Below are 22,797 nucleotides of genomic sequence, written 5' to 3'. Positions count from 1 at the left end.
TTTCCTCTTCCCTATAGGAAGATGATACACTCCTGCCCTATAATCTTAGCGCTTGACCATATTGCTTCGGCAAACATATTGTGAGCAGTGAGATGCACACTGCACAGTACAGAAGCTTTTCTAATCATTTCCTGGGTTTTGGAATAAGACACAGTGATCAAAACAGCTATCAAAAATATACCCATAGTCAACTGGAAGTACAAGTGACTTGAAATAAACTTTTGTTTTACAAACCACTAAAACCTAGGGTTGTTTGTAATTGCAGATTTCCCCAGTGAATTCAGAGCTGTTTTTAATGGTTTTTAGGCCAGTATCCAGTCAAGAGTTTTGCATTGTATTTGGTTGTTATGTCTCCTAAATCTCTTATTCTGGAACAGTCCCCACTTACCTTTTCTTTCCTTCCTTGTTTCTCCTCCTTTCTCATTTTCTTCATTTTTTCTCCTAGGACACATGTTCAAAGATACTGTTCTTCTTGAAAAAATTTACTTTTTGAAGAAGCCAAGTCAGTAATCTTACATAATATCCCATATTCTGAATATGTCCGATTATGTTCTTTTGGTGTGTTCCAACATCTTCCTCTAAGCCAGTACTTCTCGATCTTAGTTGCACCTTGACATCACTTTGGGAGCTTCAACAAAACACTAATGCCTAGATCCCACCTGCAGAGGTTCTAATATAATTAGCTTGGGTGCAGCCTGGGAATGGGGAGCTTTAAAATGCCCTCAGTTTATTTTAACGTGTGGGGAAGGTTGTGACTCATTGATCTAATGGTTAGATCAGTCTTAACCCATGATTCTGTACATGCCACACTGCAGGACATCAGGTGCTCTGTAGATTTAGGTTACATCACTGTTCATGATACTAAATTTGATGACTGGCTGAAAGTGGTGACAAAGGTCTCCTTGTAACTGTAAATTTCTCTCTGTAAATTAGCAAATAATCTGTGGGGCAATGTCGTAACATTTTGGGACTATCTTGGTTCCCAGAAATCTTATAAGTACTGCTTTTGGCATCCATTAGTGATCCTTGCTTGAATCGATTATTTCATAAATATTTACAAAAAGCTGACTTTCTAAGTCTATCATTCTGCATTTTAAACTAGCCAACATTTTTATGTAAAGACTTCCCTTCATCAACTGAGGGTTAACTGTAGTTCTCCCTAAGAAGGCAAGGTAGGGCTAGGTGCGGTGGCTCACGCCTGCAATTCCACCACTTTGGGAGGCTGAGGCGGGTGGATCGCCTGAGCTCAGGAGTTCGAGACCAGCCTGGGTAACATGGCAAAACCTTGTCTTTACCAAAAAAACAGAGAATTAGCCAGGCATGGTGGTTCACCTGTGGTCCCAGCTACTCAAGAAGCTGAGATGGGAGGATGGCTTGAGCTTGGGAGGTGGAGGTTGCAGTGAGCCGAGATCGCATCATTGCACTCCAGCCTGGACCACAAGAGCAGAAGTCCACCTCAAAAAAAAAAAAAAAAAAAGAAAAAGAAAAAAAAAAAGACTACTTCTGAGGATGGTTCTGAGATCCTGATAACCCTTCTCTTGTGGACTGCACTGGGCCCTTTTACAACCTCAGAATGGCTTTTCTTCTGGGTATCCATGAAATACCCCTTTAGCATACCTTTTTCACAACAAGAAACTGGTTACTCCCTTGCTCCTCTGAAAATTATGACAGAGCTGCAATTGTCCTAAGAAACCTGGGGAAGCCTCAGCCACTCCCCTAGGACCCCATCAACTCTGCTCTGGCCCTGGCCCTAGTCATTTGTAACCTGTATCACCTTTCCCTCCCCGCTCCGGCTTAATGAATTCCAGTGAAGCAGCAGTGAAAAAATTTTTACCCGGCTGGGCGCGGTGGCTCATGCCTGTAATCCCAGCACTTTGGGAGGCTGAGGCAGGTGGATGATGAGGTCTGGAGATCGAGACTATCCTGACCAATATGGTTAAATCCCGTCTCTACTAAAATACAAAAAATTAGCCAGGCATGGTGGCATGTGCCTGTAGTTCCAGCCATTTGGGAGGCTGAGGTAGGGGGATCACTTAAACCAGGAGGCAGAGATTGCAGTGAGCCGAGATCACACCAACCTGGGCGACAGAGCGAGACTCCGTCTCAAAAAAAAAAAAAAATTACCCAAGAGCCATTTATCTCAGGTGATTATTCATGATAATCACATCGCACAACGAATCTATGAGATGGAGGTAAAGTAGCCACAAGCTTTTGCATTAGAGAATTTTACTGGCTTGACCCATATTCACTTCATTCTCCCTACATGCTGGGGGATCATAAAGGTGATAGGGAGTCATCAAGGTGCTCTAAGGCGGGCCCCATTTACAGAGGAGGCAATTAATACTCAGGGTTACTGACTTGCCTAACGTGTCTGAGAAAGCCAGAGAGGAAGACTCCATTCTCTTGGATCTTTTTTCTGAAAGCACATTGTCTATTTAGGGAATCCATGAATGGATTCTTATTTTCTCCCATACAGTCTTGGGTCTTAGGCCAGGCACAGTGGCTCACACCTCTAATCCCAGCACTTCTGAAGGCCGATGCAGGCGGATCACTTGAGGCCAGGAGTTCAAGACCAGCCTGGCCAACATGGTGAAACCCTGTCTCTATTAAAAATACAAAAATTAGCCAGGTGTGGAAGTGCGCGCCTGTAATCACAGCCACATGAGAGGCTGAGGCACGAGAATTGCTTGAACCTAAGTGGCAGAGATTGCAATGAGCCAAGATCATGCCACTACACTCCAGCCTGGGCAACAGAGCAAGACTTTGTCACAAAAACAAACAAACAAAAACAACCAAACTGAAGTCTTGGGTCCTAGAGTTTGAATCGGCATCAACACATTCCTGTCAGTTTTTTCCTTCCAGGAGTATCCCCATTTTCCAGATGAGAACTGAGGCTCTCCTCCCACTTTTTGCTTGGGACAGGTACTGTGTTGGGCACTAGGAAGAGACAAGTGAACAAGATGGACTCCAAGAACATACACATTGTTTCAAGCAGAGCAGGGAGCCCAGGGTTGAGCCCAAGTCGAAAACAGTTGGAGGCCGGGCATGGTGGCTCACGCCTGTAATCACAGTGCTTTGGAAGGCTGATGCGGGCTGATCACTTGAGGCCAGGAGTTTGAGACCAGCCTGGGTGACAGAGTGAGACTCCATTAAAAGAAAAATAAAACAGTTGGAGTTCTTTAAGAGATGGTGCCAGATCCTCTTGAAGATCACAAACACCAAAAGAAGAGTAAGGACCTGGACATTTCTCTGCTACACTTCCATGCATGTGGTGGAGTGGAAATAGATGGGCAAGCCAGCTTTGTGTGATCCTGGGTGAATCACACTTCCTGCAGACTCTGCTTTCTCATTTGTAAAATAGGATCTATTAAGATCCTCTCAGTTGCATGTAATATTAATTGAACTTGAACTACTTCAAGCAAAATAAAGAGGTTGGGTTTACACAATCAAGGACGGACAGGGCAGAGTCGCCAACATTTTGGGGGAAAGTAGCCAGGGGCTATACTACCACGAGGTATGTCTTCCATTCTCTGTCATTGTTTAAAATATATATTTTAAATATATATTTATTTTAAACAAATATATATTTTAAATATATATTATTTTAAACAAATATATATTTATTTTAAACAAAATATATTTTAAATATATATTTATTTTAAACAATATATATTTTAAATATATATTTATTTTAAATAAATATATATTTTAAATATAGGCCAGCATCATTCTGATACCAAAGCCTGGCAGAGACACACACAAAAAAGAGAATTTTAGACCAATATCCCTGATGAACATTGATGCAAAAATCCTCAGTAAAATACTAGCAAACCGAATCCAGCAGCACATCAAAAAGCTTATCCACCATGATCAAGTGGGCTTCATCCCTGGGGTGCAAGGCTGGTTCAACATACACAAATCAAGAAACGTAATCCAGCATATAAACAGAACCAATGACAAAAACCATATGATTATCTCAACAGATGCAGAAAAAGCCTTTGACAAAATTCAACAACGCTTCATGCTGAAAACTCTCAATAAATTAGGTATTGATGGGACATATCTCAAAATAATAAGAGCTATCTATGACAGACCCACAGCCAATATCATACTGAATGGGCAAAAACTGGAAGCATTCCCTTTGAAAACTGGCACAAGACAGGGATGCCCTCTCTCACCACTCCTATTCAACATAGTGTTGGAAGTTCTGGCCAGGGCAATCAGGCAGGAGAAGGAAATAAAGGGTATTCAATTAGGAAAAGAGGAAGTCAAATTGTCCCTGTTTGCAGATAACATGATTGTATATCTAGAAAACCCCATTGTCGGCCGGGCGCGGTGGCTCACGCTTGTAATCCCAGCACTTTGGGAGGCCGAGGCGGTCGGATCACGAGGTCAAGAGATTGAGACCACGGTGAAACCCCGTCCCTACTAAAAATACAAAAAATTAGCCGGGCGCGGTGGCGGGCATCTGTAGTCCCAGCTACTCGGAGAGGCTGAGGCAGGAGAATGGCGTGAACCCGGGAGGCGGAGCTTGCAGTGAGCCGAGATTGCGCCACTGCACTCCAGCCTGGGCGACAGAGCGAGACTCCGTCTCAGAAAAAAAAAAAAAAAAAAAAAAAAAAGAAAACCCCATTGTCTCAGCCCAAAATCTCCTTAAGCTGATAAGCAACTTAAGCAAAGTCTCAGGATACCAAATCAATGTGCAAAAATCACAAGCATGCTTATACACCAATAACAGACAAACAGAGAGCCAAATCATGAATGAACTCCCATTCACAATTGTTTCAAAGAGAATAAAATACCTAGGAATCCAACTTACAAGGGATGTGAAGGACCTCTTCAGGAGAACTACAAACCACTGCTCAATGAAATAAAAGAGGATACAAACAAATGGAAGAATATTCCATGCTCATGGGTTGGAAGAATCAATATCGTGAAAATGGCCACACTGCCCAAGGTAATTTATAGATTCAATGCCATCCCCATCAAGCTACCAATGACTTTCTTCACAGAATTGGAAAAAACTACTTTAAAGTTCATATGGAACCAAAAAAGAGCCTGCATTGCCAAGTCAATCCTAAGCCAAAAGAACAAAGCTGGAGGCATCACGCTACCTGACTTCAAACTATACTACAAGGCTACAGTAACCAAAACAGCATGGTACTGGTAACAAAACAGAGATATAGACCAATGGAAAAGAACAGAGCCCTCAGAAATAATGCCGCATATCTACAACTATCTGATCTTTGACAAACCTGACAAAAACAAGAAATGGGGAAAGCATTCCCTATTTAATAAATGGTGCTGGGAAAACTGGCTAGCCATATGTAGAAAGCTGAAACTGGATCACTTCCTTACACCTTACAGAAAAATTAATTCAAGATGGATTAAAGACTTAAATGTTAGACTGAAAACCATAAAAACCCTAGAAGAAAACCTAGGCAATACCATTCAGGACATAGGCATGGGCAAGGACTTCATGTCTAAAACACCAAAAGCAATGGCAACAAAAGCCAAAATTGACAAATGGGATCTCATTAAACTAAAGAGCTTCTGCACAGCAAAAGAAACTACCATCAGAGTGAACAGGCAACCTACAGAATGGGAGAAAATTTTTGCAATCTACTCATCTGACAAAGGGCTAATATCCAGAATCTACAATGAACTCAAACAAATTTACAAGAAAAAACCAACCCCATCAACAAGTGGGTAAAGGATATGAACAGACACTTCTCAAAAGAAGACATTTATGCAGCCAAAAGACACATGAAAAAATGCTCACCATCACTGGCCATCAGAGAAATGCAAATCAAAACCACAATGAGATACCATCTCACACCAGTTAGAATGGCCATCATTAAAAAGTCAGGAAACAACAGGTGCTGGAGACGATGTGGAGAAATAGGAATGCTTTTACACTGTTGGTGGGACTGTAAACTAGTTCAACCATTGTGGAAGTCAGTCTGGCAATTCCTCAGGGACCTAGAACTAGAAATACCATTTGACCCAACCATCCCATTACTGGGTATATACCCAAAGGATTATAAATCATGCTGCTATAAAGACACATGCACACGTATGTTTATTGCAGCACTATTCACAAAAGCAAAGACTTGGAACCAACCCAAATGTCCATCAATGATAGACTGGATTAAGAAAATGTGGCACATGTACACCATGGAATACTATGCAGTCATAAAAAATGATGAGTTCATGTCCTTTGTAGGGACATGGATGAAGCTGGAAACCATCATTCTCAGCAAACTATCGCAAGGACAAAAAACCAAACACCGCATGTTCTCACTCATAGGTGGGAATTGAACAATGAGAACACATGGACACAGGAAGGGGAACATCACACACGGGGGCCTGTTGTGGGGTTTGGGGAGCAGGGAGGGATAGCTTTAGGAGATATACCTAATGTTAAATGACTAGTTAATGGGTGCAGCACACCAACATGGCACATGTATACATATGTAACAAACCTGCACGTTGTGCACATGCACCCTAAAACTTAAAGTATAATTTTAAAAAAGTAAAACAAAATAAAATTAAATATATATTTATTTTAAATAAATATATATTTATTTTAAATATATATTATTTATATTAAATAATATATATTTATTTTAAATAGACATTATTTATATTAAATAAATATATATTTATTTTAAATATATATTATTTATATTAAATAATATATTTATTTTAAATATATATTATTTATTTTAAATAAATATATAAATATTTAAATAAATATAAATAATTATAATTTATAATTTATTTATAAATTTATCTGTAACATAAATAATTATAATTTATAATTTATTTATAATAAATAAAAATAAAACTATATGGAGCCCTTAGGTGTTTTAGGTACTTAACATCTATTATGCATTATTACCCCCATTTAATAGTTCAGGAAACTGAGACTCAAAGAGATGGAGGAAATTCACTAAGATCACACAGTGAGTCACTGCAAAGTTGCAAACCCTGGTCTGACTGACCATCTTGCAGGATATTCCCTTTTTTTTTTTTCTTAGATGGAGTCTCACTCTGTCACACAGGCTGGAGTGCAGTGGTGCGATCTCGGCTCAAATTTCAAAGCAATGAAATTCTTGAAAGCCACTTAGTTATTGGGAGAGAAGAAGATTAAAAGAAAGAAAATTAGTGAGTGAAGAATGGAGAGGTATTGGATGGGAAGATATTGTGGGAGAAATGGAATCTTGAAGCTAAGGAGATTGGCCAAAGGTTTTTGTTTGTTTGTTTGTTTGTTTTGAGACAGGGTCTCACTCTATCACTCAGGCTGGAGCACAGTGGAACAATCATGGCTTGCTGTAGTCTTGACTTCCTGGGCACAAGCGATCCTCCCACCTCCACCTCAGCCTCCAGAGTAGCTGGGACCACAGGCACATGCCACCATGCCTGGCTAATTTTTGTATTTTTGTAGAGAGAGACAGGGTCTCGCTATGTTGCCCAAGCTGTTCTCAAACTCCTGGGCTCAAGAGATCCTCCCATCTCAGCCTCCCAAAGTGCTGGGATTGGTGTGAGCCACTATGCCCAGCTGAAAGATTCTTTAGTCCAGTAGACACACACACACACACACACACACACACACACACACACACACACCCCTACCTCAGTTCAAAGGAAATCTCACCTGGGATCCCATTCAGGTCATTAAAATCATTAGCATATTAACATTTATTGAGCCCTCATGTGCCAGGTATAAGGCCCAGCTCTTTTCAAACATGATCTCATTGAATCCTCCCAACAGCAGAATAGGTAATTTTATTAGCCCCATTTTATGGATGAGGTTTTTGGTTTTGTTTTGTTTTGAGATGAAGTCTGGGTCTGGCGCCCAGGCTGGAGTGCAGTGGCACAATCTCAGCTAACTGCGACCTCCACCTCCTGGGTTCAAGCGATTCTCCTCCCTCAGCCTCCTAAATAGTTGGGATTACAGGCATGCACCACCACACCCAGCTAATTTTTGTGTTTTCAGTGGAGACGGGGTTTCATCATGTTGGCCAGGCTGGTCTCCAACTTCTGACCTCAGGTAATCCACCTGCGTTGGCCTCCCAAAGTGCTGGGATTACAGGCGTGAGCCACCATGCCTGGCCAAGGTCAGCTCTTTAACATCAAAGCTGGACTCCAACCCAGGTGTCTCTTCCACCAGGTATCTGAAGAACTTGTCACCCACTCTGAGATGGACAGGCCATTAGGGAGAGTTAGGCTGGGTTAGGGAGATGTGGATGAGGGAGAGGCTCACCCAAGAAGTGGAGGGATGGGACATAGGAGTCCTGACTACTGCCCCCGACTCCTGTGAAATAAAGAGATGAGCTCAGCTTGTCACTGGAAAATCTCTGTGGAGTATTCCTTGTGCCTGAAGTTCTATGATGATGGCAGTGGACAGATGAAAAGTACTATCTCTTAAAGAGATTAAGTATGTTTGAACACAACTTCATTTGTTGTTGAAAATACATTTCATTTCCCCTCCCTTCATTCCCCCACCAAATGCATTTCACTGCTTTGGAGTACTTGGAAAAACCAGTTTAAAAACCTTGAGGCTGGGTACAGTGGTTCATGCCTGTAATCCCAGCACTTTGGGAGGCCGAGGTGGGCGGAATCACCTGAGGTCAGGAATTTGGGAACAGCCTGGCCAACATGGTGAAACCCTGTCTCTTCTAAAACTACAAAAATTAGCCGGGTGTGGTGGCAGGCCCCTGTAATCCCAGCAACTTTACTCGGGAGGCCGAGGCAGGGGAACCACTTGAACCCAGGTCACAGAGGCTGCAGTGACCTGATATCGTGCCACTGCCCTCCAGCCTGGGCGATAGAGCGAGACTCCATCTCAGAATAAATACATACATACATACTTACATACGTACACACATACAAACCTTGCTGGATGCACAGTACACTTTGTTCCTACCCTCTACAGCATTTCTCCATGACCTGGAACAAAAGGAAAGGAACTTCTGTTTACTGAGCACCTATGACCTGCAAGGCATTTTATATCTTACCTCATTCATTCCCCACAACAACACTTGTCAGGCATCACGCCTATCTTACAGGCAAGAAAACCAAGGCACAGAGAGGTGGAGGAACTTAATGTCAGATGTGAACCAGGCCATACAATGCACAGGGCGTGCTCTTCCCATGCCAGGCTGCCGTCCCAGTGATTCTCAGCTTCATTATGAGCACAGAGTTTATTTCAGCCATTATTGGCCAAAGGAATTGCTCTGTGAGGGATGCCCATGGTTGGAGCCTTCATTTATGGTCCCTGGCCACTGACTCTTCTCCTACAGCTGTAGCTGTTGAGCACAGTGGTTGATAACGTGTCAAGAAGGAAGCCTGGGATGAAGACTTCTTCCCCACACTGCAGATCCTAGCTCCAGGCTGTCAGGCAGGGGCAGTGATTTCAGAATATGAAGGATTCAGAATTTGGTGGGTCCAGAGGATCCTGCCAAAGGGTTAGCCAGCTGGAATCAGAGGGGTAACTTGTCCGGGAGCAGGGTGGGTAGGTAGCTGCTGAAGTTGCTGCTAAGAGTGATTCCAAAGTTCTGACATATCTGTCTCATCCATCCATCCATTCATCCATCCACTCATCCATCCATCCACTCATCCATCCCTCCACTCATCCATCCAACCACTCATCCATCCATCCATCCATCCACTCACCTATCTATGTGGCCCTTGAACACACAATCAGAACATAAAGGTGGAAGAACGGATTTTCTTCTTTGCTGTGACACTTCTGGTTTTTCCTGATCAGTGATGGGGACCTGCAGACTGGGAGTGCTTCAGCTCTGGTTCACTCTGATCTTGGGCAAGTCACCTCTCCACTCTGAGAGGCTGGGAAGATGGAAGAGACCATATAGCTGTCTTGTGAAGATCGCCTCTCCTATTTCATCGATAGGTGACTGAGCCTGGGAGTAGGAAGGTGACTTGCCAAGGTCAGGTAAGGAATTAGTGGTAGATTTGGTACTGGATCCCAGGATCCTGCTGCTCATTTGTAAAGTGAGAATGGGAATCCTGGCTCTCCTCACTTCCCAGGATTGTAGAGAGGACCCCATGAGATAAGTGGTGGGAAAGCATTTTGACAGGTGAGGTCACGAGGCCAAAAGGTGCCAAATGTGCACCTGGGGCTCTGGCTGCTAGACTAGGGCAGATCCCACAGAGACCAAAAAGGGTCAGCAGAGGCTTGTGCTTAAATGCTCAGCTAGGATCTACCGCAAGGCACAATGCCTGGGTGCTGGGATTGGGGAGGGAGGCAAAGTTATTTAATTGATTTATTTTTATTAATTAATTTACTTGTTTTTTGAGACAGAGTCTTGCTCTGTAGTCCTGGCTAGAGTGCAGTGGCACTATCTCGGCTCACTGCAACCTCTGCCTCCTGGATTCAAGCGATTCTCCTGCCTCTGCCTCCTGAGTAGCTGGGATTGTAGGCAGGCACCACCACACTCGGCTAATTTTTGTAGAGATGGGGTTTCACTATTTTGGCCAGGCTGGTCTTAAACTCCTGACCTCTAGTGATCTGCTCTCCCCGACCTCCCAAAGAGTTGGGATTACAGGTGTGAGCCACCGCGCCCATCAATTTTATTTATTTATTTATTTATTTATTTATTTATTTATTTATCTGAGACAAAGTATTTCCTGTCGCCCAGGCTGGAAGTGCAGTGGCACGATCTTGGCTCACTGCAACGTCCGCCTCCCGGGTTAGACTGATTCTCGTGCCTCAGCCTCCCTAGTGGCTGGCATTACAGGTGGGCGCTACCACGCCTGACTAATTTTTTTATTTTTAGTATAAACAGGGTTTCATTATGCTGACCAGGTTGGTCTCGAAAACTCCTGACCTCAAGTGATCCGCCCGCCTTAGCCTCACAAAGTGCAGGGATTACAGGCATGAGCCATGGCACCCGGCCTAGCCATTTTTCTCTAGAATTCCAGGAACAGGCTGAGTGGGGATGGGCGTGGTTCCAAGGCTACTGAAGAGAATAGCCAAAGGTTGTATAGGTAAATCCTACCTGCCAATGCCCTAGACTCAAATGCATCAGGCTCACCCCAGGAAGGGCAGCTAGGGCTGCCTTGTTCTAGAGACGATATGAAGGGCAAGGAAAAAGCCTTCTGAACCCAGGTGGAAGCCTAAATGCTAAGGGATGTTCTGGATCCTCATCATCAGATAATCCAGAGAGAAGTGAACTGATGGCCCCTCAAACCAGTGAGTCATGGGAATAAAGGATGTGCTGTTCATCACAGCAACTAAAAGTCTGCAGGAGAGACAATGCTCTTGAGGGTAAGGGTAGTGATGGGAGGAGGGTCAGTCATTTTCATGCTAGTTAAGAAATATTTATCAGGCACTATATTAGGTGTTGGAGATACTGAAATGTACAAGACAGTCATGGCCCCTTTTCTCAGAGCTCAAAGTCTAGTGGGGGAAACAGACATTAAATAGGCAATTACAGGCAGACAGAGCTTAAAAAGAGGATAACAGTGGCTACCTTAAAAGGATGTTGTGAAATTTAATGAGATAATCCAGGTAAAGAGTTTTATCAGGGCTTGGCACAGAGTAAGCCCTCTAAAAATGATAACTATTTTTTTTGCTTTGGATAGGAAAGTTAAAATGAAGGGCTCTGTGGAAATGAAGTGTAAAGAGAGATCTATTCCAGGTCTGAGGCTAGGGAGTCCCAAGACCGCCTGAAGAAATCACAAGAGATCTGAAGAACTTTTAGCTTGAGGGAGAGGGAGGGGAGAAAAAAATAGCAACTCGGTAGCAGTTCAGTTTCACCACTTTACAGCCTATGAAGTCTTTGGCTTCCCTCATCTGGTTCGATCTTCAAACCTAACCAGACCGGCATCTAGAGTTAATATTTCCATTTTACACGAGAGGAAAGTGAGACCCAGTGGGAAAAATGGCTTGTTCAGAGTCATAAAGCAAAGTCCGGAAGCAAGTCTTTGTGGTCCATTATGTGTGGGAAAAGTGAACAAACACCGCGGGGCGTTACCGAAATACTAGGTTATAAACGTGGAACAAAGTCTAAGAGTTAACGAGAGCGAGGCACCACTTATAAGGGTGGGCCAGGTAGGTTTCCCGGGGGAGCTGGCATTGGAATAGGCTTCTTCGCCTCCTCGGTGTCAAGACCCCACAGGAGAGTGGCGGATTGGTTCAGGAAGCAGCCGCCCCGCGAAGCCTGGGGCAAGGGTCTTCCGGAAAGAGACCAGTCTTGATCCTGGAGCCTCAATCCCCGCTGGCCTAGCACTTTGGTTTCCATAGCAATTGTCTCGTCGCAGAAAGGAATCGCCTGTGCCGGGTCTTCAGAGAAATCCAGGCCTCAGCTCCACGCCCCTGAGCAGCCCCACCCTGGCTCAACCCGTTACCCGCCCCTCCAGCAAGCCGGGGTCACTGCCGTCCCCGCGTCGAAGCGGAAAGTGTCTGCTCAGCTCACCTCACCCCACTTCTTCCAGACCCGTCCGTGTTCACAGAAACGCGCCGGGTCTCACCATGGCGGACGCCGAGGGACAATATTACCGCGTCCGTGGCCTCCGGGCTCTGCGCGCATGTCCAACAGCCCCCATCCCCCTCCCGACAGCCAATATGTGTCTCCCAGGCAACGCGCCGCTCTCGGTTCAGGGCTCCGCCCAGGGACTCACTCCGCATCAGCACGCGCCCACCTAGTTGGGCTGGCAACCAGCCTCCAGTTTCCAACTCTTTCTTCAACAGGGAAGCCGCAATGACACAGCCGACTAGGCCCTTGGTCACCTGTAACCTGGGATCCTCCACGATCTACGGGACCGCCGCCCAGGCGACCACCAGTTCCGGCGCCACCTCGGGTTCGAACTACCAGCGCGATAGACTCGGCCGCCGCCCAGAAATCGGCGTAGGGGGTCAGCCGCAGATCTGCTTCCCGCGGCCGAGGTCCGCGCAGCAGCCGGTGCTGTTCAGGTGTGGCCCGCCTGCCCAGAGCGTTCGTCAGACCCTCGGACCTGCGAGGGAACCCTAACTCTGAGACTCGCGCTCTCCTCAGCCCGACCCCGGCCCTTTTTCACACCCCATCATAGTCGATTTCTCGTAGCCCCATGCCCCAGCTCCTTCCCAGTCTAGCTCTTCGGATCCCCTGGAGCCCGAACTCCCTCGCCCCGGAATCCCGGGAGAACCTGGAATCCCCATCTCCAGTCGACATTTTCTCAGAATCGGTCCCGGCCCGTCAGTCCCCCAGGCATGACATCGTGTGGCCGCAGCGCCCTAGGGGGTGAGCCCTGACTCTTAGAACCTGGCGAGGCCCAGGTCCTCCCAAGTTCGAATCTGTCTCATATGCCCCTTCTCAGCCTCTCTGTTCCCCAGTGGTCCTGGAAAAAACCCTAGTTCCCTCTGCCTGGCCCGGATCCTCACAAACTCCAATTACCCGCGCTCCTTTCCATTCCACAAACCTCCCTCACTGCATCCTTCAGGCTCCTGTCCATGGAGAACTTGAGATGGAAAGCAATTTGGTTCAAAATGACCTTTATTACTTGAAAGGGAATATTTCCAGTCGTTGCCACCCTCTTCCCCTTCTAGTATTGGTAAATTTGGTGCATCCACTGCGTGGGTGAAGAGTTTTATGTGTCCTTAAATGTTTTAGGGATTTTCCAGGATTTGGGGGACTTTTATGTTTGAGCGTCTTGATCTCTAAACCAGCCTTTTCCATCACCTCATACCTAGGATGTGCATAGAGGTCAGAAAATGTAAATGGGAGACTGGGAAATTGGATTGTTCATATTAGTTTGTAAATCTAAAAACATACACGACACTCCAGTTCCAAATTGGCTGAAAATGAATTGCGATTCTCCTGCCTCAGCCTCCTGAGTAGCTGGGATTACAGGCGTGTGCCACCATGTAATTTTTGTATTATTAGTACAATTTTTGTACTAATAATTCGGCTAATTTTTGTATTATTAGTAGAGACGGGGTTTCACCATGTTGGCCAGCCTGGTCTGGAACTCCTGACCTCAGGTGATCTGCCTGCCTCTGCCTCCCAAAGTGCTGGGATTACAGGTGTGAGCCACTGCACCTGGCATCAGTTAGAAAAAAATGCTAGTCCTTCAAAATGTTTTACCCTTCCACAATTGTCTTTTTTGTCCTAATTATAAAAGTAGCATACACTTATGGATAAATAAGGCCAGGTGCAGGGGCTCATGCCTGTAATCCCACCACTTTGGGAGGCTGAGGAGGGTGGATCGCCTGAGCTCAGGAGTTCGAGACCAGCCAGGTCAACATGGTGAAACCCTGTCTCTACCAAAAATGCAAAAAATTAGCCGAGCGTGGTGGCTGGCCTGTGGTCCCAGTTACTCGGGATCCTGAGGTGGGAGGATTGCTCGAGCCTGGGAGGCAGAGGTTGCAGTGAGTGGAGATTGCGCCACTGCACTCCAACCTGGACAACAGAGTGAGATCCCATCTCAAAGAAATAAAAATAAAATAAAATAAGAAAAATAAGACAGACTAGCAGCATGACTGGTTAGGGACAATCACTGTTAGCATTTTGGTGCATTTTGTTCAGGCTTCATTCATATATAATATATATATGACAACATACTTATACTTTAAAAACAATACATCACAAAAAGTTCAGTTTCTAGTAACCTGCTTTCTTCTCCCATCTAATACACCACCCGTGTCTATGTTTCATATACAATTACATGTATTTTATTTTATGACATACCAAAATTTATTCAATATTGTACATTTTGTTTCCACATTTTAGAAAGAAAATATGAACGATTTTTTTTTTTTTTTTTTGAGACGGAGTCTCACTCTTTCGCCCAGGCTGGAGCACAATGGTACAATAGTTCACTGCAACCTCTGCCTCCTGGGTTCATGTGATTCTCCTGCCCCAGCCTCCCGAGTAGCTGGGATTGCAGGCGCTCACCACCACGCCCAGCTAATTTTTGTATTTTTAGCAGAGACAGGGTTTTACCATGTTTGCCAGGCTGTTCTGGAACTCCTGACTTCCAAGTGATTCGCCTGCTTCAGCCTCCCAAAGTGCTGGGACTACAGGCGTGAGCCAACATGCCCGGTCCTGAACAATTATTTTTAAATGGACAAAACCATTTAAAGGTATATGTTCATAAGACTACTTCGTGGTGTAACCAAATTATCAAAAAGTGAAAACTCAGTGCCTGGAAGTGTATCCACTTTTCACCATTTTCTCATTTTGACCAAATTGTTGTATTTTCATCTGGAGTACTTGGCTCCATTCTACCCCACCCCACCCCATCTTTCACCTCTCACCTTTCAGAGTCTCCTAAAACCCCGAGTCATCCCATACCTCCCTCACTTTTCTAAACTCCCCAAACTTTCTTCCAGAATTTCCCTGTTAACCAGCGTAACACCTGTCCAAGCTTTTCATTTTCATTTCTCCCTGCTCTGTTTTATACTCCCCCAAACCCCCACCTCCCAGATCCCCTTGAGGCATATGCTCTAGAGCAAGTGCCCCCCAAGCTAAACACCTCTCAGATTCATCCTTCTGAATCCTACCCTACAACTTTACTCCTCTCCTCTAAGACTCCTCTCACCATTTCATCCTTAAGAAGGATCATCAAGATGACTGCTTTTGGCTGGGTGGTCATGGTGGCACTTGCCTGTAATCCCAGAACTTTGGGAGGCTGAGGTGGGTGTATCTCTTGAGGTCAGGAGCTCAAACCCAGCCTGTCCAACATGGTGAAACCCCGTCTCTACTAAAAATACAAAAATTAGCCAGGCATAGTGGCAAGTGCCTGTAGTCCCAGCTACTCAGGAGGCCGAGGCAGGAGAATTGCTCGAACTGGAGGTGGAGTTTGCAGTAAGCCAAGATTGCACCACCACACTCCAGCCTGGGAGACAGTGAAACTCCATCTCAAAAAAACAAAAAACACAAAAAGGATGACTGCTTCTGAGGATGGTTCTGAGTTCCTGATAATTCTTCTCTTGTGGACTGCACTGGGCCATTTTACATCCTCAGAATGGCTTTTCATGGTATCCATGAAATACTCCTTTAGCATAACTTTTCCACAACAAGAAACTGTGGTTACTCCCCTGTTCTTTTGAAAATTATGGCAGAGCTGCACTTGTCCTAAGAAACCTGGAGAAGCCTCAGCCACTCCCTCAGGACCCCATCAAATGTGCTCTGACCCAGGCCCCAGCCGTCTGTAACCTGTGCCACCTTTCCCTCCCTGCTCCAGCTTAATGAATTCCAGTGAAGCAGCAATGAAAAAAACTTTACCCAAGAGCCATTTATCTCGGGTGATTATTCATGATAACCGCATCGCACAACGCATGTATGAGATGGAGGTAAAGTAGCCACAAGCTTTTGCATTAGAGGGTGTTAGTGGCTTGACCCATATTCATTTCATTCTCCCTATATGCTGGGGGATCATAGAGGTGATAGGGAGTCATCAAGGTGCTCTAAGGTAGGCCCCATTTTACAGAGGAGGCAATTGATACTCGGGGTTACTAACCTGCGCAAGGTGTCACACCTGTTCCTGGGCTAAGGGAGCCAGAGACAAAGACTCCATGTCTCTTGGGTCTTTTTTTTCTGAAAGCATATTATCTCTCTATTTAGGGAATCCATGAATGGATTCTTATTTTCTCCCATACAAAGTCTTGGGTCCTAGGCCACACGCAGTGGCTCATACCTCTAATCCCAGCACTTTGGGCGGCTGAGGCAGGAGGATCACTTGAGGTCAGGAGTTCGAGACCAGCCTGGCCAACATGGTGAAATCCTGTCTCTACTAAAAATACAAAAAGCAGCCAGGTGTGTGGCAACAGAGCAAGGCTCCATCTCAAAAAACAAACAAACAAACAAAAAAACAGAAAACCAAAGTCTTGGGTCCTAGAGTTTGAATGGGCCTCAATACCATCTTGTCCATTTTTTCCTTTGGGGATTATCCCCGTTTTCCAGATGAGAACTGAGGCTCTTCTCCCACTTTTTGCTATGGACAGGTAGAGTCTGACCTGCTTACTCGAAATCCTCAGTGCTATCACCCCACTGTTCCCATAGACCCTGACTGATGAATTCATTAAGCCTATCCTTAGGGCCTGCTTGGGACAGGTGCTGTGTTGGGCACTAGGAAGAGACAAGCGAACAAGATGGACCCCAGGAACACACTCATTCTTTCAAGCAGAGCAGGGTGCCCAGGGTTGAGCTGCTGCCACCTTCTTTTCTTTTTTGAGACAGTGTTTCACTCTTGTTACCCAGGCTGGAGTGCAGTGGTGCTATCTCAACTCATTGCAACCTCTACCTCCCGGGTTAAGCAATTCTCCTGCCTCACCCTCCCAAGTAGCTGGAATTACAGGCATGCACCACTACGCCCGGCTAATTTTTGTTTTATTAGTAGTGGGGTGGGGGGGGGTTCACCATGTTGGCCAGGCTGGTCTCGAACTCCTGACCTCAGGTGATCCACCCACCTCAGACTGCCAAAGTGCTGGGATTACAGGAGTAAGCCACCACGCCCAGCCTCTGCCCGCTTCTTGACTCTTTTGAGCTTCCCTCCGTGTTCCAGGGTCAAGTCTGGATGGGCCCGTGGGATTCTAACATTAAAAACAATTAGAGATCCTTAAGAGATGGTGCCAGATCCTCTTGAAGGTCACAAACACCAAAAGAAGAGTAGGGACCTGGGCATTTCTCTTTCTGCTACACTTCCATGGGTGTGGTGCAGTGGAAATAGATGGGCAAGCCAGCTTTGTGTGACCCTGGGTGAATCACACTTCCTCCAGACTCTGCTTTCTCATTTGTAAAATAGGATCTATTAAGATCCTCTCAGTTGCAGGTAATATAAACTGAACTTGAACTAGTTCAAGCAAAATAGAGAAGTTGGGTTTACATAATCAAGGATGGATAGGGCAGAGTCGCCAATGTTTTTGGGGAAAGTAGCCAAGGGCTGTACTATCACCAGGTATGTCTTCCATTCTCTGTCATCATCTTTGTATCCTTCTCTTTTTTTTCTTTCCTTTTTCTTTTTTACTTTTTTTCTTTTTCATTCTTTTTTTTTTTTTTTGAGACAGGGTCTCACTCTTTTGCTTAGGCTGGAGGGCAGTGGCACGATCACAGCTCACTGTAGCCTCAGCCTCCTGGGTTCAAGCAATCCTCCCACCTCAGCCTCCCACGTTGCTAGGATTACAGGCACGTGCCATCATGCCCAGCTAATGCTTGCACATTTAATAGAAACGGGGTTTCACCATATTGCCCAGGCTGGCGTTAAATTCCCGGGCTCAAGTGATCTGCCCATCTCTGCTTCCCAAAGTGCTGTCATTATAGGCATGCCCCACCGTGCCCAGCTCTTTGTGGCTTTCTGAACACTGGTATCCTTATCAGACTGGCTGAACCTGGAGAGAAAAGCCACAGGAAACCCTGGCCTGTAGACCACAAGGAGTGCTTCCACTGCTGTTCCAGTTAGACAAATCCTGGAGCAGGAATCCAGTTGGCCCCACTTGGTTCATGGGCCCATCCCTGTTGCAATCATTGTGGTCAGGTGGTGTGGAGTATTTTGAGAGGCCTATGATAAGCTGGGGGCCAACTCAGTGAGTGGGGAATGTTGTACGCCTTAGGTGAGGCGAGGAACTCTGCAATTCTCTTAACTGGAAGCTCCTGGGTTGGCTTTATGTATCGCTGAGGGCTGTGCCAACTTTCAGCTGCCCAGAAGCTTCCTTTTTTTTTTTTTCATTTTTATTTATTTATGTTTTTGAGACAGAGTTTCACTCTTGTTGCTCAGGCTGGAGTGCAGTGGCTCCATCTCAGCCTACTGCAACCTCCACCTTCCAGTTTCAAGCGATTCTCCTGCCTCAGCCTCCCAAGTAGTTGGGATTGCAGCCACCACACCTAGCTAATTTTTGTATTTTTAGTAGAGACAGGGTTTCACCATGTTGGCCAGGCTGATCTCGAACTCCTGACATCATGATCCACCCGCCTCGGCCTCCCCAAAGTGCTGAGATTACAGGCATGAGCCATCGCGCCCAGGCCTTTTTTTTTTTCTTGAGATGGAGTCTCCTTCTGTCACCCAGGCTGGAGCATGGTGGCACCATCTCAGCTCACTGCAACCTCCACTTCCCAGGTTCAAGCAATTGTCCCGCCTAAGCCTCCCAAGTAGCTGGGACTGCAGCCATGTGCCAGCACAGCTGGCTAATTTTTGTATTTTTAGTAGAGACAGGATTTCACCATGTTAGCCAGGCTGGTCTCGAACTCCTGATCTTAGGTCATCTGCCCGCCTCAGCCTCCCAGAGTTCTGGGATTACAGGCATGAGCCACTGCACCTGGTCTCAGAAGCTTCCTTTTAAAGCTATATGGAGCACTTATATGTTTTAGGTAACCTGACACCTATTATGTATTATTACTCCCTTTTAATAGTTCAAAAACTGAGACTCAGATGGAGGAACTTCACTAAGATCACACAGTGAGTCACTACAGAGTTGCAAACCCCAGTCTGACTAACCATCATGCAGGATATTCTCCCTAAGGACAGACACTGGCTTCTCCAGTTTATAGACCTAGTGACTAACGGAGAGGCCAGCTTGTAGGAACTCAGAGGATTTGAAGGCCTCTGTGACAATGTGGCAGTGTTTCCGTCTCTCTAAAAGTGTGATCACATTAGGGGAAGAGGTGTCTTTGGCTAGCCATGGATTTCAAGGAGGACAGCTAGGTTCTAGCATCCTAGGCATCCCCTGAGTATGCTCTGAGAACAGTGAATGGTGGCTGCTATTCCTTCATCTATGGCTGCAGTCCTCAAGAGGTTTTGCCCCTCAGGGAATATTGGCAATGTCTGGAGACATTTTGATTATTACATTTTTTATATTAACGATGATAGTGGTGCTACTATCATTTAGTAGGTAGAGGCCAGGGATGCTGCTGAATATCCCGCAGTGTATGAGACAGCCCTCCACCACACACTGCCTAGCTCAAAATGTCAGTAGCGTCAAGGTTGAGAAACCCTGATTGGTAAGAGTCATGCTCAAGGTAAAATCACTAGTTGAGAGAGGCCAAAAAGCCTACTGTCATGGGGTGGACTAGAAAATGGTGGTAAGCCAGGGCGGTGGCTCATGCACTTTGGAAGGCCGAGGTGGGCGGATCACCTGAGGTTGGGAGTTCGAGACCAGCCTGACCGACATGGAGAAACCCCTCTCTACTAAAAATAGAAAACTAGCCGGGTGTGGTGGCACATGCCTGTAATCCCAGCTACTTGGGAGGCTGAGGCAGGAGAATTTCTTGAACCCGAGAGGCCAAGGTGGTGATGAGCCAAGATCGCATAATTGCACTCCAGCCTGGGCAACAAGAGTGAAACTCCCTCTCAAAAAAAAAAAAGAAAGAAAAAGAAAAGAAAATGGTGGTAATAAGGTTGGGCGCAGTGGCTCACACCTGTAAGCCCAGCACTTTGGGAGGCTGAGGCAGGTGCCTCACTTGAGGTCAGGAGTTTGAGACCAGCCTGGCCAACATGGTGAAACCCTGTCTCTACTAAAAATACAAAAATTAACCTGGTGTGGTGGCTTGAGCCTGTAATCTCAGATACTTGGAAGGCTGAGGCACAAGAATCGCTTGAACCCAAGATGTGGAGTTTGCAGTTAACCAAGATTGTGCCACTGCACTCTCTCTAGCCTGGGCAATAGAGTGAGACCCTGTCTCAAAAAAAAGAAAAAGAAAAAAAGAAAATGGTGGTAATAGCAGCCACTTGGTAATGGCTGGATCAGAATAATCTCAGGTGCATGACAAAAGTGGAGATTGCTGGCCCCCATCCAAACCCTATTAAGCAAGAATCCTTGGGGCCTACGTTTGTATCAAGCAACTGAAACACTTCTGATGTTCAGCCAGGTTTGGAGAACACAGACTTGAACTATGTCATTTAGTACCCACCCTCCCTCTTTAATTCCTCATGTCAAGTAATCATGTCAATATTGACTGGACTTTATGAAGAAGTCCTTTGCTTAACCTTGTGCTAGGTCTTCAGATAATGTTAGTGCTTACCAGAATTCCCTGGAGGGCTTGTTAAAAACGTACATTCCCAGGATCACCACCCACCACATTGTTTCTACATGCCCCAAACCTCCCCATCCTTCAAAACCTAGCCTCAGTTTATGTGCTAACTTCTCTGGGTAGCTTTACTTTTCTTTTCTTTTCCGAGACAGAGTCTCGCTCTGTCACCCAGGCTGGAGTGCAGTGGCACAATTTTGGCTCAATGCAATCTCTGCCTCCTGGGTTCAAGCGATTCTTGTGCCTTAGCCCCCTGAGTAGCTGGGATTACAGGCGTATGCCACCACACCCAGCTAGGCTTTTTTTGTATTTTGAGTAGAGATGGGGTTTCCCCATGTTGGCCAGGCTGATCTCAAACTCCTGGCCTCAAGTGAGCCACCTGCCTCAGCCCCGCAAAGTGCTGGGATTACAGACGTGAGCCACAGCACCCAGCCAAGTGAAACTTGTTGTGATATCTCCCTTCCTTGAACTCTGTGCTTCTTTTGGAAGTGGATCACTTTCTCTCTTAGAAATATTTGGGCATGTGGGCCGGGCATGGTGGCTCACGCCTGTAATCTCAGCACTTTGGGAGGCCGAAGCGGGCGGATCACGAGGTCAGGAGATCGAGACCATCCTGGCTAACACGGTGAAACCCCGTCTCTACTAAAAATACAAAAAATTAGCCGGATGTGGTGGCGGGCGCATGTAGTCCCAGCTACTCGGGAGGCTGAGGCAGGAGAATGGGGTGAACCCGGGAGGCAGAGCTTGCAGTGAGCTGAGATAGTACCACTGCACTCCAGCCTGGGTGACAGTGTGAGACTCCATCTCAAAAAAAAAAAAAAAGAAATATTTGAGCATGTGTCTTACCTCCTGACTACACTGGAGTTACTGTGAAGACCTGTGGCAGTTTTTCTTAGTATCCTCTCCTGTAGCTAGCTCATTGGAGTAAATGAATAAGACATAGGATGTTGGCTTCCCACACCTTACCATCTTTTCGGGGACAGGACAGAAGTTATACAATAGAAGAAATAAGTAGAATTCAGTGTGAGACGGAGTCTCACTCTGTTGTCCAGGCTATAGTGCTCTGGTGCGGTCTCGGCTTACTGCAGCCTCTACCTCCTGGTTCAAGCAACTCTCCTGCCTCAGCCTCCTGAGTAGCTGGGATTACAGGTGCCTACCACCATGCTTGGCTAATCTTTGTATTTTCAGTGGAGACAGGGTTTCACCATGTTGGCCAGGCTGCTCTCAAACTCCTGACTTCAAGTGATCCACCCTCCTTGGCCTCCCAGAGTGTTGGGATTACAGGCATGAGCCACTGTGCCAGGCCTTGGAGTTATCCAGCTTAATGCACGCTTTTTACAAATAGAGAAATAGGCTCCCTGTGAGTCAAAGTATATGGAATGTACATAGGGTCCAGCTGACACTTTTCCCACTCCCATATCAGTAGCACACATGCCTGCCCTGCTGTGAAGTAATCCTAATCTCACCTCTTTAGGATCTTGATCCTAATCTCACCTCTGTTTTTTGTAAGGTGAGCGCTTTAGAGAAGACCAAGAAAAAGATCAGCCACTACTATGAACACCTGAAAAAAAAGTTCATGACAGAGCAGCTCAGAAAGCTGGGGCGATGGAGAGAGGAATCCGTGAACATCGACCAGTACTTAACCTTCGGGATACCATGACCAGTTTAAACTCCAGTCTCCCAAGAAAGGCCAACCACCCTAGTTCTGGCAAAGGGATCTGCCCCAGGGTCACGATGACACCAGTGTGACCCCAGGAGAACTAGTAACTACGACCTACACAACTGTAGAACAATAAACAGAAACCAGCAGACAGCGGAGCATAACAAA

General features: G+C 45.8%; 1 protein-coding gene across 3 annotated transcripts in view; it reads left to right on the top strand.

Moving 5' to 3' along the window:
- The window catches only part of C7H5orf52 (chromosome 7 C5orf52 homolog), a 46,987-nt gene extending 24,190 nt beyond the window's left edge, over positions 1–22,797 (top strand). Inside the window, exons 1-4 of one of the 3 annotated variants that reach the window (XM_055285462.2) lie at positions 12,397–12,532; positions 12,722–12,943; positions 16,195–16,303; positions 22,480–22,797. In XM_055285462.2, the coding sequence (XP_055141437.1) occupies positions 12,732–12,943; positions 16,195–16,303; positions 22,480–22,629 (471 nt within the window). In that variant the 5' untranslated portion in view covers positions 12,397–12,532; positions 12,722–12,731 and the 3' untranslated portion in view covers positions 22,630–22,797. Of the gene's footprint in view, positions 1–12,396; positions 12,533–12,721; positions 13,251–16,194; positions 16,304–22,479 lie in introns of those variants that run through there. The other 2 variants (XM_055285463.1, XM_055285464.2) reach the window with 2 other exon arrangements.

This window comes from Symphalangus syndactylus, chromosome 7 (assembly GCF_028878055.3).
Source record: "Symphalangus syndactylus isolate Jambi chromosome 7, NHGRI_mSymSyn1-v2.1_pri, whole genome shotgun sequence".
Lineage (NCBI taxonomy): Eukaryota > Metazoa > Chordata > Mammalia > Primates > Hylobatidae > Symphalangus > Symphalangus syndactylus.
The sequence above is the reverse complement of the archived record's forward strand: the minus strand, read 5'-3'. Positions and strand labels throughout refer to the sequence as shown.